At 41.9% G+C, this 15,504-nt stretch overlaps 1 protein-coding gene across 1 annotated transcript in view; it reads right to left on the bottom strand.

Annotated features, from left to right (window-relative positions):
- Nucleotides 1–394: 394 nt before the first annotated feature.
- Nucleotides 395–15,504, bottom strand: part of LOC144646265 (centromere protein O-like) — a 15,358-nt gene continuing 248 nt past the window's right edge. The window contains exons 2-12 of the mRNA XM_078505797.1: nt 15,311–15,375; nt 15,123–15,209; nt 14,522–14,562; nt 4,700–4,738; nt 4,066–4,162; nt 3,569–3,624; nt 3,339–3,413; nt 3,055–3,111; nt 2,663–2,752; nt 2,205–2,298; nt 395–1,537 (exon numbers count right to left, since the gene is read on the bottom strand). Coding sequence (XP_078361923.1) covers nt 1,425–1,537; nt 2,205–2,298; nt 2,663–2,752; nt 3,055–3,111; nt 3,339–3,413; nt 3,569–3,624; nt 4,066–4,162; nt 4,700–4,738; nt 14,522–14,562; nt 15,123–15,209; nt 15,311–15,375 — 814 coding nt within the window. The 3' untranslated portion in view covers nt 395–1,424. The remainder of the gene's footprint in view (nt 1,538–2,204; nt 2,299–2,662; nt 2,753–3,054; nt 3,112–3,338; nt 3,414–3,568; nt 3,625–4,065; nt 4,163–4,699; nt 4,739–14,521; nt 14,563–15,122; nt 15,210–15,310; nt 15,376–15,504) is intronic.

The raw sequence follows: 15,504 nt of genomic DNA, 5'->3' as shown, positions 1-15,504 counted from the left end.
TGTGTTCTCCTCGTGTGAGCCTGGTCTTTAATTTCTTCTGCTCGCAAAATCAACATCCGGGAATTTCTGCCTTGTCGATCAGGTAACTAAAATATACATTTGCAGTCTTATAGCTTGCCAAAGGAATTAAGAGGGTATTTCTGATCCGTATTTATTCCATATTTCCACATATTAAAACACTGGGCAGTATCTTTAAGAAACCAAAAGATCGCCCCGCCACAAATCAGATCAAGGGAATTGTGTACAAAGTCAAATGCAAAACATGTGATTTTGCCTATGTGGGAGAGAGCAAAAGATCATGGAATTCGCGCGGCGCAGAGCACAAGCCTGGCACAAGATCTAATAACGAAAGCGCAATAAGATGTCACGCGGAAACAACAGACCATGACATTCATCCGGATTATGTAGAAATTTTAATATAGAAAGAAATGTCAACAATAGGCAACAACGCCTTTTCCTAGAAGCGCTACATTCTATCCAGGACATTAACTGTGAATGAGCATGTGCATTTCCCACAAGTTTATTTAACATTGGGAACATCCCTAGAGACCGGCGGCGTATAATAACTTATGCAAAAACTGAACCAATTTTGACTCTGATGAAGGTAACAGAGAGTTACCGAAAATTCAGTTTTATACGTTTTTACCAACTTTTTTAGACCGATTTTAAGATCAGATACAAACCAAATTTTTTATTATGTCAAACACTGATCGCCCCAATAACATTCCCCTATACCGTGTGTGGAAAGTTCTTTCTCGCGTTGAACTATGCAGAATTTCTTTGTTCTGCAATCCCGCCGCTTTCAGTCAATAAATATTACACGACTAAGGCGGTCCGAGGGCTAATAACTAAATCAGCCAATCAGATTACTCTATTTCCGGTCCCGCGAGGGCCGATATTTTCCAAGTATCGGACCGAGTTTTGTCCCGGATGATCCCGCTAATTCTCGCGCGATTTAGCGCAAGATTTTTGCAAGACTTTTTCGGAGTTTTTATTGCTTTGAAAATGAAATGACCTTAAACACAGAAATAATTATAACTCCTTCAGCGCGCATAAAAGTTTTGCCGCACATTGTTTTCCACGACATCTTACCAGGTAGCATTTCTCACTACACAAAGTTTCCAGTCGTGTAATAAATCTCTTATTAACCAAGCTTGCTCGGGACCATACTGGGCGGATATTGGCCCTCGGTCTTTTGTGTAAGAACCTACTGCGCTTGATCTGTACTGTCAAGACCTCGGGCCAATATTCGCCCAGTACGGCCCTCACGCGTGGTTAATAAGATGTGCCTTGTTTGTGCCACACATAAACACGCTGATACTTTCACTAGTCAGCGTTTCAATCAGTCAGTCTTCGGTGAAACACAAGTGAAAAAAACCCGGCTGCTTTTGCGTCCACAAAAACCAACTCTCCAACGTTTAATTTTAAACATCCAAGTCTTCTGTAAAGGCTTCAGCATAGGCTTGATGGAGGTAGTGATCTTTGAACAGTTTCTTTTTAGCTTGAAGTCCTCTTCTGAATGTTGACGTGTTTTTACCTGAAGGGAAATGTAATGTTGCCGGAAAAGGCCATCAGAATGTTCACAGGAAGTGAACGAGCTTGAACCCAGCAGGAATACACTCACTCAGGCTAGTCACAAGTCTACGCGGAATGCGGTTTCGGTTGTGCCCAGTGGCAGAATACGCGAGCAACAGGACGGCGCGGTGGGAGGGTACAAGGGGGGGAAGGAGAGCTATAGGGGACTATACGGGGACGCTCTGCCCGAAAGGGGTACCCTTTTCAGCCTGTAGGTATATAAAAGAAGAGGGATTTTATGCGTTGGAGTGTAGAAATGGGCAGGGAAAACTGTCATTAAGGTATTTAAAAGGGCCGTTCAAAATATTTCAAAGAGACCCACCGAACAGCCAATTCATCTTTGTTAGTATTTTAAGTGAAAAACCAAGGTATAGGTATGTGAATGTGGTACCACTTTCTATCGAAGGTATACAAAAAGGTTACCTTATGTGTCAAAGATGGTATTTAAAAGGGTCAAGTTTAAATTTAAGTTGTTTAAGTACCCCCTCCCTAGGGGGTACAGTTTCCATCTCCACTACTCCGCAATTTTTCTCGGGGCTTTGCCGCTACTATTTTGTCACTGCATGCAAAAATAGCTACACTGGCCAGCGAGTCATTGTACAACGTAAATGTTAATAATACTTACTTACCCTCTGTTAAAAAATCAACATGTGATGGTCTTGTTAGCGTAAGTGCATCATATGTCAGTTTTACAACAATGCCTTTATTCTGTCCCTTCACTTCCTGCAACTCAATTTTATAGTATTTGGTTAGCACATTAATATTCCCGGCCCAAGACCAGCTTTCATAGCAATTCTCCTTACTATTCTCCACGCATTCTTATTGATCCCCTAAGGAGAAACTGATTTTATGTCAAGGTAAGTTTTCCAAGGTCATCTTAGGCATGCAATGCGTGCAAATGACTACAATAACCTTACAAAGTGTAAATGGCTAGAACTACACAGCCCTTTGGACACACATGATGGTGATTTGGCTGTCACCCTCTTTTAAGTCACTCTAAAATTGCCTAAAATTGTAGTGTTGGGGCTAACTCTAACCCGGTTGGCAGGCTCTTGTTACCATATTAAAATTTTCGCAAAGATCCTACCTTGAATTTCAACTGAACAAAATCATGTGCAGGGCTGCAAGATATTTCCCCATCCAATTTGGCTCCATGTTGCTCTTGACAAAGTTGAACCTGAAATCACAATGCTAATCACTTAATAGTCATTTGAACAACAGTGTCTAACTGACCAAGCAGCCTGCTTGCAGGATGAAATACATGGTTTTCAGCGTGAAGGCGAGTCAGGAAAAAGAAATCTTGATGCTAAAGAAGAATGATCACATGGCTAGATCGCAACATCACAGGCAGCCCAAGCTAACGATAAGAGTCACAGTTCTTTGGCTCTTATTGTAAGCTTGGGCTGCCTGTGCACACGCACACACACGCAAAAAAGAAGCAAGTACAATTCAACATTACATTTCTTTACAATTTTTTACCTGCTCTCTTCTTGCCACAAATGCATTGAGATGCTCAGAGATGACCATGAAAAACTTCTAAAATGATAAAAAAAATAAATCTTTTTAACATTATGAATTACATCTGGGTCTAGGCAGAAGTTAGAAAGAATGTATCAAAGCTTGAACCTTCTCAGAGCTCAGTTTAATAGCAGAGAGCCAAATGGCTCAAACGAGGGGGTAAAATCATTGAAACATAATGAACTAAAGACAAGAGAATGCCTGGAGTTACAACAATAAACATTCAATTATAATTTATAAGATACCTTGATGTCACTGTTCAGGTACTGCTGGCTAATAGTGTCGATAGGAATAAAGTAAGGTACAGTGTGCTTGTGAATCTAAGGAAAAGAGACAAAGATGGCTTTACAAGACTCGTCTATACATCTCTTAGCTGCCTGAATCAAAGCCACCTGACCAGCAACTTAAAGTTTAGCTCTGGTGGGTGCTGGGTCTTATTGAAAGCACTTGTGATTAAAAATTCTCCTTGACCAACCTTTAAATTATTGTCTTTTAATTCCACTTCAACATAGTATGGTTCATGATAGCTAGCTGTTGATTGAAAAAAAAAAAAACATTTCATGCAGACAGATAATGAACATTAGTTGAACGAATGTTTCAAGCCTGAGACTAAAATGTAAAATAGGTTTGATTCAACTCTGTGTTCAGCCAAGTGGCCCATACTGCCAGAGCTTATCCCAGTTTCTGTAGCATTAAGTGACCAGTAGTATATCTACTCCCCTTGGACGGGATGCTAGTCCATCGCAGGGTTCCCCCCAGCATTATACTCCTGGGTGGAGAGAGGCATAAAGTGCCTTGCCCAAGAACACAACACAATGACCCTGGCTAGACCACTTGATCCAAAGTCCAGTGCACTAACCATCTCCACCACCATCCCATCTCCCAAGGATTAGTTTCAAAATGGTTGATATGGAAGCCAGGTAACTGAAGAACAGAAAAACGTTGAAAAAACTTAGGGGTGTTGTTACTTACAATTAAAAAAGGTTTCCAATCTAAAGCAAGTTCTTTTTGCTTCTTGGGATACAACTGAAACACCAGTCAGTCTGTAGGCATCACACAGATCAGCCAGCTGAATGAAGGAAAAGATTTCAAATATTTTAAAAGTTAAGACAGGAGAATCCAGGGTTTTTCTTTTCTACAGGCAATGACAAATAAAGCCTTTTTGAAGCATAGGGGTTAACAGACCAACACTATACTGTGGTTTTCACGATGAAGCAGCAAGAATTATTGCTACCCAACACCCCTTCCATCCCCCTTAATGGGACACAACAAAAGCTCATCAACTGTTACTGCCCTGTAATTCTGGTAGTTTTTGGGTTTCCCTTACAATAATCCAGTATCCATTTATACTGCTGGGTGGTGAGACAGACATACACACTAAGTACCAAGTCAGGCCCAAATCCAGCTCTCACCATCTGGAGTCCAACTCATTAGTCAGTGTGGCCACCTTCAGTGGCAAGAATACACTCTTTATTACTGAGAATATATGTGTGATCAGCATTAAATTTCAGACTCTTAATATCACCACACTGTCAGTAGGCAAATAAGGAGAATTAAAATGCTTCTGACAAAAAGCCTCAGCACTATCTTTTTGAAAATTTTTTACCTTTCTTTTATGTAACAATCTTGCAGCTGTTAGGACAGTCTAAGGAAACAAATTCACAACAACATTATAACTAGTTACATGATTTTTAGAACTATTATTTCAGATGGTTGTCCAACCTATACCTGCCAACTCTCATGCCTTAGGCATGGGTCTCACGCCTGCAAGTTAAAAACTTCAATCTCATGCCAACTCATGCTTAGGAACCAATTTCTCACGCCTAGTTGAAAAATGTGAGTTATTACAACCATAACCCACACACTTTCCAAAAATATGTTAACTCAAACCAATGTGAGAAAGGAAAACTCTGTGTAAAATGAGTAAATGACAATACTTTCCCCGAAATCTCAAAAAAAGGAGTTTGGAACGAGGTCGTGTCGTGTTTAGCAAAACAGGTCCATGCACTGGGACTGGGCACTGGGATCGGGATATGTTTAGAACATCTTCAGAATACTTTGGACGTCTTCAGAAAACTTTGGACATGGTCGTATCGTCTTTGGAAATTCTGCACTATCAGGATAAAAATCTCACATCTTTGACCCAGAAAAAGTTGGCAGGTATAGTCCAACCTGAAATAACTTTGCAACCTTCATCAATATCATCATCATTATTACTTTACACCCACTTTTAAACTTCTTGTTTGTAACTCACATTAAGGTGGCCTGCGGCTAATTCCGGGAGCGAAGGTGCTATTTTTTAAATCGAATTTTGGGAATGGAAACCTTAACCGATTTCTCTGATTTTTGGTAGTCGAAAAAACAAATGTTTAAATTTAATAAAGCTTTAAAATTTGGAACAAACAAAAACAGTGAACACGAAATATAAGCACATTTAAATTAAATGTGGCTAAATGTAGTTTAGTTGGCTAAATGTAATTTAGGCTAGGTTAAACGCGAAACAATGCTGGCCAGCAGTTTCTCTCAGGGTTTTGGTGCGGGGTGGCCGGGGGTTTCGTGCAGGGGCTTCACATGGCTTACAGCGTGGCCTCAGATGTCAAGTCATTCCGCTTTTTGCTTTCGCTTAAGATAGTTCGCACAGTCTCTTTATTCGCTCGAATTTTTGCTATGGGAACGCGTGAGACTAATAATAGTCGGCAAACGGCTCCTCTCCTTCAAGTTGAAAATGAAGAAAGTGGTTCCGGTGCTGGGAATCCTCCAACTAGTGGCTCGCTCGATGGCTTGCCTCCTGTGTCTCGCGCTGAAAATGGAATTCCTGCTGGAAGTGAAGGAGTTACGCCGGCCATTGCATCTTTAATCGCACGAACAGTGCAAGCGGCGTTAGCAGCTGAACGATCGATTCAACTTGCTCCTCCAATCACGTCTAATCCGCCAAGTTCCACTTCGGCCGTACCCTTGGTTTCTGCTGCAGTTGCTACGACGAACTCGTGTTCTGTGGGCGTTCCGCCATTGTTGTCCACTTCGGTGACCAATTTCTTGGCTGCAGGAGCGGGTACCTCGCAGCAAGGTAGGCCTCCTTTATCTGCTTCCATGGTAGTGCCTTCGTTTGTCTCTACTTTTGCGATGCCTGCTATGTCATCCTCCGTTTGCAGTACAAGCGTTGCTGGTTTGCTGAACGGTGCGATTCGCGATGTCGCCGATCGTTCAACCGTGTTTGCAATGGATCAGTCGTTCGTGGTGGGCCCCGGTTTTTCGCCGGTCCCAGCTCAGCTCGTCAACAAGATTGTGGCAGGAAGGTACATCGATTTGAGCGATTTACTGGCGGTCAACCTTGTACAGAAAGAGCCGGAGCCTCAGCTGCTGTTAGATGGTCGACTTGTACTGACTTCCCAGCCGAAAAAACAGCGACGCCGCATCGAAGACATCGCTTCGTGGATGGAAGCCTTTTCCATTTTTTACCTTATTCTGGTGTCTTATTTTCCTAATCGCTGGAAAGATTTGACTCAGTATAAGTTGCTGATTCTTCGAACATACCGCCATTTCTCCGGCAGAGTTTGGTTTGCTTACGACCAAGCTTTTCGCGAGCACGCCGCCGCGACTCGGCAAACTGATTGGTCGGCCATGAATGTGCAGTTGTTCAACTTCCATGCAGCTGGTTCGTCTGCCCGCAATTCCTCGTCGACCACGTCGATTGAAGCACCCGAGCCTCCAGGATTGTCTGCGTCTGTCATCATTTGTAAGTCGTGGAATAAGGGGCGTTGCACGGCCCCGTTCGCCTCCTGCCATTATGCTCACCGGTGCGGTGTGTGTTCAGGCGCACACCGAGCAACTTCTTGCTCGAAGCAGTTCGCCAAGGAACGTTCTGATGAGTCTCGACGTCGTAGTCGCTCGCCAAGTGCCTCGGAGTCCACTCGGGCTAAGGCTCGCCGTACTTGAACGGATCTTGGTCGGTCGCCTGACGGCCAATTGAGTTATCGTCACATTTGACTCGTATTAGCCCATGGTGACTGTGGACGGCCCTAATGGCTGTTACCAATATGTTGTTAGTTGCAGTTGAGGTGCTTGTGAACTCGTTTTTTCACGGCCTCTGAGTTATGGTCACATTTTGCGTCGTTTTTTAGCCCTTGCTTTAGTCTGTGGTGACTGTTGATGGCCCTAATGGCTGTCACCAATATTTTCTTAGTTGCATTTGAAGTGCATGTGAACTCGTTTTCGTTTTTTCGTTTTAAGTTCATTTTCTTGCGTTCCCCTTTTTTCGTGCAAGTATTTTGATCTGCATTTGTTATCAAGTATCTCGTTTCCCCGGTCAGGAGTAGGCACAGTTTGGCAGAACGTTTATTGTAGATCCGTAGGTTTGATTCGTCGTATTACAGCAATATATATATATCTACATACCTTTTGTTGTTGTTGTACAATGTCAAACATTGTTTTTATTGCAATCCTGCCTCCCATAGGGTGTCCCATCTTCCATCCAGTATCGGTGGTGTCTCCGTTGAACATTTCGCAATTTACTCTGGAACTGGCTGGGCACCCTGATCGACAGACAGTTGCTTATGTCCTTGAGGGTCTGCAACACGGTTTTCGTTTGGGGTTCCGACCTGCTCGTAGACTCAAGGCCGCCAAGAAAAACAAATCGTCCGCCTTTCAGAATCCCAAGGTCATTGATGACTACCTGGCCAACGAGGTGGCTCGATGTAGGGTTGCGGGCCCCTTCCCATCAATTCCTTTGCCCAACTTACAAATAAGCAGCTTCGGGGTAATTCCTAAGAAGGGTCAACCTGGCAAGTGGCGTCTTATTGTGGACTTGTCATCCCCTTTGGGGTGTAGCGTAAATGATGGTATTAGTTCCGACGAATTCTCCATGCACTACATTAAGCTGGATCAGATTATTAGCATGATTGCGAAGCATGGGTGTGGGGCGCTTATGGCCAAATTTGATGTTGAGGCGGCGTATCGCAATATTGCGATTCACCCGGAGGACCGTTATCTTCTCGGGATGAAGTGGCGTGGCCAATTCTTTGTGGACTTGGCCCTCCCTTTTGGCCTCCGCTCTGCACCTTATATTTTTAATTCAGTGGCCGAGCTGGTAGAGTGGATAATACTATGTAAGCACAATGTACCCGATCTGTTGCATTATTTGGATGACTTCATCACCGCTGGCCCCGCTAATTCTCAGCAATGCTCCCAAAATTTACAAACTTCACTGACTGTCTGTCGCTCACTCGGCCTTCCCCTTCACCCCAACAGATGCATTGGCCCGTCCACGTGTCTAGTGGTGTTGGGAATTGAGTTAGATTCGCTGGCTCAGACAGCTCGTCTGCCAACCGAGAAGCTGGTTGCTTTACAGGAGTTGATCCAGTCTTGGCGGAACCGACGGTGGTGCAACAGACGCCAACTCGAGTCGCTGATTGGCCATCTTCATCATGCTGCCAAAGTTGTCTGGCCTGGTCGTACTTTTCTGCGGCGGATGATTGATCTCCTTTGCTGTTTCCGCACTCGTGACCACCCTATTCGCCTTAATGCTGAATTCCACCTCGATGTGCAGTGGTGGCATGACTTTCTGACATCATGGCATGGAGTGAGTTTTTGGTTGTTTCCGGGGATGTCGGCTCCCACGGATGTGGAGGTGACATCAGATGCATCTGGCTCGTTGGGCTTCGGGGCATACGTCCAGGATGAATGGTTTAGTGGTGCATGGGTACCTTCCCAGGCAGATCAGTCCATCGCTTACAAGGAATTGTTTCCCGTGGTGGTGGCGTCCCATGTGTGGGGTTCTCAGTGGTGTCGGCGTCATGTCCTCTTTCGGTGTGATAATGAGGCTGTCGTACACATCCTGCTTGCCAGGTCATCAAAGGTCCCATGTATCATGGGTCTTCTCCGTCACTTACTGTCTGCTGCGGCTCGTTTTAATTTTACTTTCACTTCACAGCATATCCCTGGTGTTCATAACAATATCGCTGATGCTCTTTCCCGTTTCCGTTGGCAGGAATTCAGGCGTTTGGCTCCCCAGGCACAGCCCCATCCAGTTCCAATCGCTCATCAGCTCTGGGAGCTTTTGATCCCTCCTCCTTAGAGTTGCAGTGTCAAAACTTCTTGGTGCAGGGCTTGGCTTCGTCGACTCGCAGCTCCTATTTGTCTGGCCAGAAGAAGTTTTACGATTTCTGCTCTCAGCTTGGAAAAGTTCATCAGTCCGGTTCCCCATGCCCTACCGACGAGTGGACATTGTGTCTCTTCGCAACCTTCCTGGCCAATACGGTCCAACACTCCACAATCAAGGTCTATCTTTCGGCAGTTCGCTCGCTGCATATTGAGCAGGGCTTCGCTGATCCTCTGGCTGAGTGTCTTAGGCTACGACAAGTTCTGCGAGGAATTAAGAGAACACAAGGTGATTCATCCTCTTTACGCCTTCCTGTGACCGATGACATTATGATGGTGATCTTTCGTGCTTTGGATTTGAGCCTCCCAGACCATGTTATGTTTTGGGCTGCTTGTAACTTAGCTTATTTTGGCTTTTTGCGCTCAGCGGAGTTTACGGTCCCCAATCTGGCTAGCTTTTCGCCCTCCGTTCATCTAGGAGTCGCGGATGTGGCTTTTGACTCCAGTTCGTTGCCATCATGCTTACGGCTCAGGATTAAGGCCTCGAAAACAGATCCATTTCGCAAGGGCTGTTTTCTGCACATTGGCCGGGGCGAGTACCCACTTTGTGCAATTTACTCGATGCTGGCTTATTTGAATCAGAGGGGTGACGCTCCAGGCCCTTTATTTCTGTTTCAAAACAGACGGCCGTGACATTTTGTCTTCTGCGGGTATTCAAGGCAATTTTTCTAGTCACAGCTTTCGCATTGGAGCAGCAACAGTGGCCGCCAAGAATGGGATCCCAGACCATCAAATTCAAGCCTTGGGGCGATGGACAAGCTCGGCCTACCTATCGTATATTCAAACTCCTGCGGAGTCGTTATCCCAATTGTCTAAGCAGCTGTCACGGCCAGCTGCGAGCTGACAGCACGTGCCGGATCCATCGGGATCAATTCTGTCAGCTGGGCCGTTGTCTAGCCGACATCTGAGAAGGAATCATTGGTTTATGCCGCTTCTAATGCTGTACACATGGTCTGTCCCGTGATGGAGGTTCTCGTTGATGGCAAGGCCGGTGGCTGTCCTTATGTTCATGGTCCTTGGGTTTGTATGCTGGGCTGTCTGGCCCGATCACATGGCTGTTAGCTAACCTTAGCAGCAAGCTGTTGCAGAGTCAGTTAGGCCATTGGCTTGGTACGTATCTCCTTTTGTGTTTGATTTTTGCAGGATTGGGAATTGGTGCTTGGAAGGCTTGGGGGGTTTCGGTCCCTCTTCCACCCTGTGCGCGGGCCCTTCTTTCTCCAAGCACTTTGGAGGGAAGGGTGTGGTGGGTGGTTGCCGCTCACAGGGTTGTCATGGATACCCTAGACGCTTTCGGCTCAGCGGCATTCGTGCTCCACCCTCCTTGTAGGCACCATTCCCCAAGCTCATCTATTGTTGACGAGTTTAAATGTGGCTAAATGTAGTTTAGTTGGCTAAATGTAATTTAGGCTAGGTTAAACGCGAAACAATGCTGGCCAGCAGTTTCTCTCAGGGTTTTGGTGCGGGGTGGCCGGGGGTTTCGTGCAGGGGCTTCACATGGCTTACAGCGTGGCCTCAGATGTCAAGTCATTCCGCTTTTTGCTTTCGCTAAAGATAGTTCGCACAGTCTCTTTATTCCCGGCCCATCCCTCCCCTTTGTCATGGTAAGTATGCGGTAAGTATCTGTGTTTCCACTGTCTTTTCAGTGTGACGGTGCCGGGTGGGTGGTTGCCGCTCACAGGGTTGTCATGGATACCCTAGACGCTTTCGGCTCAGCAGCATTCGTGCTCCACCCTCCTTGTAGGCACCATTCCCCAAGCTCATCTATTGTTGATGAGTTTAACCTTTTTTTTTTTTTTTTTTTTTTCCACATATTTATTGCCATTGTTTTGCAAACAGAAATTTTACAATTTTACAGACTTATATACAAATTTGCGGTGCATATATACCAATGACACCGTTACAATATACCTATGTACTATCTTATCTATTTACCATTATCTTACTCGTAAGAACTTATGATTTAGCTATTATTACTTATATATAAATGCCATCTAGTCTGAAATTTGCTCTGCATATTATTTTTTACTGCTATATACTTCTCAGTTCTATATTTTAGATCAACTAGTTCTTTAAATACATCAATATTTGGGATTTTTGAATGTTTCCGACTCAACCAGATATGCAATTTTGCTAGAATTAAAAAATAATTCAACAAATCACTTTTTTCTATTTTACCAATGAACACATCTTTATGCGTAAGTTCCTCCTGTTGGCCTGTTAATACAAACCAGAAATTTTTAAAGTGTTCCCAAAAGAGATGTGTCAAAGAGCAGTGATAGAATAAATGATATACTGTTTCTGACTCATTTTTACAAAATGTACAAGTATCATTTGGAACATAACCGATTTTTGCTAACCGCGTATTAGTGAATGTAATATCATTTAACAGTTTAAATTGAAAACTTCTAACAAAGGTTTCTGATAAAATAGACTTTAAATTAAGAAAAGCCTTTGACACAGTTGTATCATCTAATCCAAAATCTTCTTTAAGTTTATTAAAACCCCTCGATACCGTTGCCCTTTTTGAGAGTAGCAGTTCATAGAATTGCTTACTTTTACAAGTTACTGGGTCAAGTAGCTTTTCATTAAAATGAAATGTTAGTGAATCTATTTCACTTTCATTTCCATCTAAGGCTTTTAAGTGGGTGGGAATTGCACATCGAATCCCTGACCACGTTAAAAAATTTGTGTGTCTCAACCCTTCATTTTTTGCCCTATTATATGATTCCACGTTATCCTTATTAAATTGCATCTGATTGGTTAGAATGATTCCAGCTTTAACGTAATTGTCAAAATATATACTCTTACCATCTATTTTAATTAGCTTATTGTTCCAGATTATACGTTCAGATATAAGAGGCCTGGTAGAGGAATCATTTCTAAAGTCAGCCCACCATTGGAGAAATTCGTTATAGAAAGGGCATTGAAAGTTGTAATCGTTAACATCATAATTACATCTCAATAGAAAAGTGCCACCGTAACTGTCAAGCATTTGATTAATATAAGCTTTCCATGGTGCAGAGCCCTCAGAAAATATTCTACCAAGCCAGGCTAATCTTAAAGATTTAATTGAAGTTTCTACATCTATCAGCCTTAGCCCTCCAAATTTAATGTCATTAATTGTTGCTGCTCGTGCTATTTTGTCAGGCCCATTCCATAGGAAGTTATATATAATAGTGTTAATCTGCTTGATGAAATCTTGTGGAGTTGGGAGAACTGAGAATACATATATCATCTTCGAAAGCAAAAAGGATTTAATTATTGTAACTTTTCCAAGCAGTGAGAGACCTCTGCAACGCCATAACCGCGTGTGCAACTTAACATCTTTTAGTTTTTCATAAAAGTTTTTCTGCAATTGTTCAGTTTCGTTATATGTAAAAACTATTCCAATTGCCTTCACTGTATTTACCCATTTAAGTCCCAAAGGTGCCGCTGTATTATTTCGACAGGAGCCAATCCACATAGCTTCAGTTTTGGTATAATTGACCTTTAAACCCGAACAAGTTTCAAATTGATCTAGCAAATGAAAGGTACGTTGTACACAATCGAGATTTGGCACAAACACAGTGAGGTCGTCAGCATATTGTACGAATTTAAATTCCTCTCGCCCTATTTTAAGTCCTTGAATTTCTGTTTTACTTCGAATCGCAGTAGCTAAAATTTCAGCTGCAATAATAAAGAGATATGGTGATAATGGGTCGCCCTGCCTGACTCCTCTCTGTACATCGAAGTAAGATGTGCACATCCCATTATTTATCACACAGCTAGATATATTTTTATAAAATGTTTCTACCCATCCTTTAAAACTAGGTCCAAAACCTTTTAAATTAACCTATTTTTTAATAAAACGCGAATATTTTCTAAACGCGAAGATAGATTTTTTTCTTATTGCTGTCAATACGTTCAAATTATCCAAGAATTCATGTGAGCAAGTTTCAACAAAATCAGCTGGGTAGAAATTGCTGCACAGTTGACTGTTAGATTTTAGCTTAAAAATATTATGCTTGTGTATTTTTGCCAGTTGTTACAACAACGCTTGTGTAATGTTTTGATTGCATTGATTATTTGAAAGCTTAATACCAGCTAAAACAATGCTGAAAATTCTGAAAAGATCGGAAACTCCTAGCAAAAGTTATAAGCAAATAAAACTGAAGATGTTTACGGTGCGTAAAGTGTATTTTTTAAAATATTCATTGTTTTCGAACTACAAAAAAAACTACCGATTTTTTTTCTTTTATTTTTAAGTATGAGAAAATCCAGCATGTACACAAACGGCCTTATCTAGTTTCGTGTGTGTAGATTGGATTCAACTCGCCGAATTTAGTACGTGAAGATGGCTACCTCTCGTCTTCCATTTTAAAGCGCTTTGGAAACCCTTGTGTTCCAGTAAATTATTCAAACTTGCCGCATTCCCAAGATTTTTTAGCACCTTGAAATAAACGGGCGTTCATTTCCAGGTGCTAAATAATCTTGAGAATGCGGCAAGTTTGAATAATTTACTGTTAGTTGAGGGGTTTCCAAAGCGCTTTAAACTGAAGGACGCGAGGTAACTATCTTGAAGAGCCAAATTTGACGAGTTTCATCGAGACTTCACGCTCGAAACTAGATGAGGGCGTTTGCTTATATGTTGGATTTTTGTATACTAAAAATTAAAAGAAAAAAAATCGGTCGATTTTTTTTAATTCGAAAAAGATTGAATTTTTTTAATTTGCAATTTTCGCACCGTAAACCACTTATGCTTCATTTGATTATAACTTTTGCGGAGAATATCCGATCGTTTCAGATTTTTCAGCAACTTTTTAGGAGGTATTGAGCTTTCAAATGACAGAAGTGATCTTAGCATTTATTAAGCATTGTTGCAATAGCTTGCGAAAATATCCAATTAAAATATGTTTATGCGAAAAATAAACAGTCAACTGTGCAGCAATTTCTACCCAGCCGATTTAGTTGAAACTTGCTCACATGAAACCTAGGCTTACTTGAAGTAATTGACCTTAATTAGAAAAAAATCTATCTTCGCGTTTTGAAAATATTCGCATATTTTCGAAAAAAAGGTTTTCCATAAAGTGCTAATTTCTCGCGATTGTTTATATTTTGGGCTTTAAAAGGTAAAGATTTATAAAATTTAAACATTTGTTATTACAACTACCAAAAATCAAAGAAATCGGTTACGGTTTTCATCCCCAAAATTCGATTTAAAAAAAAGCACCCTCGCTCCCGGAATTAGCCGCGGGCCACCTTAAATTACTAACCATTGATTTACAATGTGTACCTGTTTTGAAGTATTTGTTTGCTTCCTTCTTGTGGACTGACCTACAAATATAATGAAATGAATTATAGTACAGCAGAAATATAATATAACTGTTTCAGTCCTTTTGAAAATACCCAAATTACTTCAAGTAAATGCAGTGAAAACAGAAGGCAATTTTTATCAGTATAGTTTGTTAACCTGAATTTCATCCTTTCAGGAGCACCCATATCACGGATTGGTTTATGCCTGGCTTGTGTTTATTGAGTGACGGATGCACGCAGGCATTGGAAGAGCATGAGAGAAGCATAAAGAGTTGCTTGATGTGTAGCCAAGAACACTTCACTTCTCGAGTGCTCTCCAAACTATCAAGTGCATCCATTATATATTGTTTGATAGGCACACAGCCGCGAAAAGCATGAACCAATTCTTGCATAATGTTGCCACGGATTAGGAAAGTTTTTGCAAAAAGTCTGTCTGTGAGAACTTTTTGCATCTGACCTTTAGATAATTCTACTGGCTATGTTATCATTCCTCTTGGCTTATGAATTATAATTATAATAGTTACAACATTATTTCAAAATAAATTATTATGTTTGTTCCTATAATTTATTGTCAAACTTACCCATTTTCAAATACTCTTGCACAATTTCATGAGGTCCATTCTTAAGCCTTTCACGGAGTTTATCTCTCCTTTCTCTTAGCTGCTCCACTGAAAAATTAGATGAAAACATAACAAGCTCAATGAATGCACAAATATTTATAAGCAAAACATTGACTTGCATCTTATTTATAGTGTGTGTAATTCCCTACCTTTGGCTTGTAGCTCACCAAGCTCAGTGTTTTCTTTTTTGGCACTTTCGTATGCAGCATTTCGTCTGGAAAATTATGGAGTTAAAAACATTGCAGTGTGTAAAACTGTCAAATAACACTGAAATAAGCTCACAGTGGGAACATGCGCTTTACATATAGCGGCTAAGTAGGGTCGATTTTTCGTGGAATTAACG

This window comes from Oculina patagonica, chromosome 3, assembly GCF_052425735.1.
Source record: "Oculina patagonica isolate OP01 chromosome 3, crgOcupat, whole genome shotgun sequence".
In the NCBI taxonomy this organism is placed as follows: domain Eukaryota; kingdom Metazoa; phylum Cnidaria; class Anthozoa; order Scleractinia; family Oculinidae; genus Oculina; species Oculina patagonica.
Note: the sequence above shows the minus strand (reverse complement) of the source record. Positions and strands in the feature narration are given on the sequence as shown.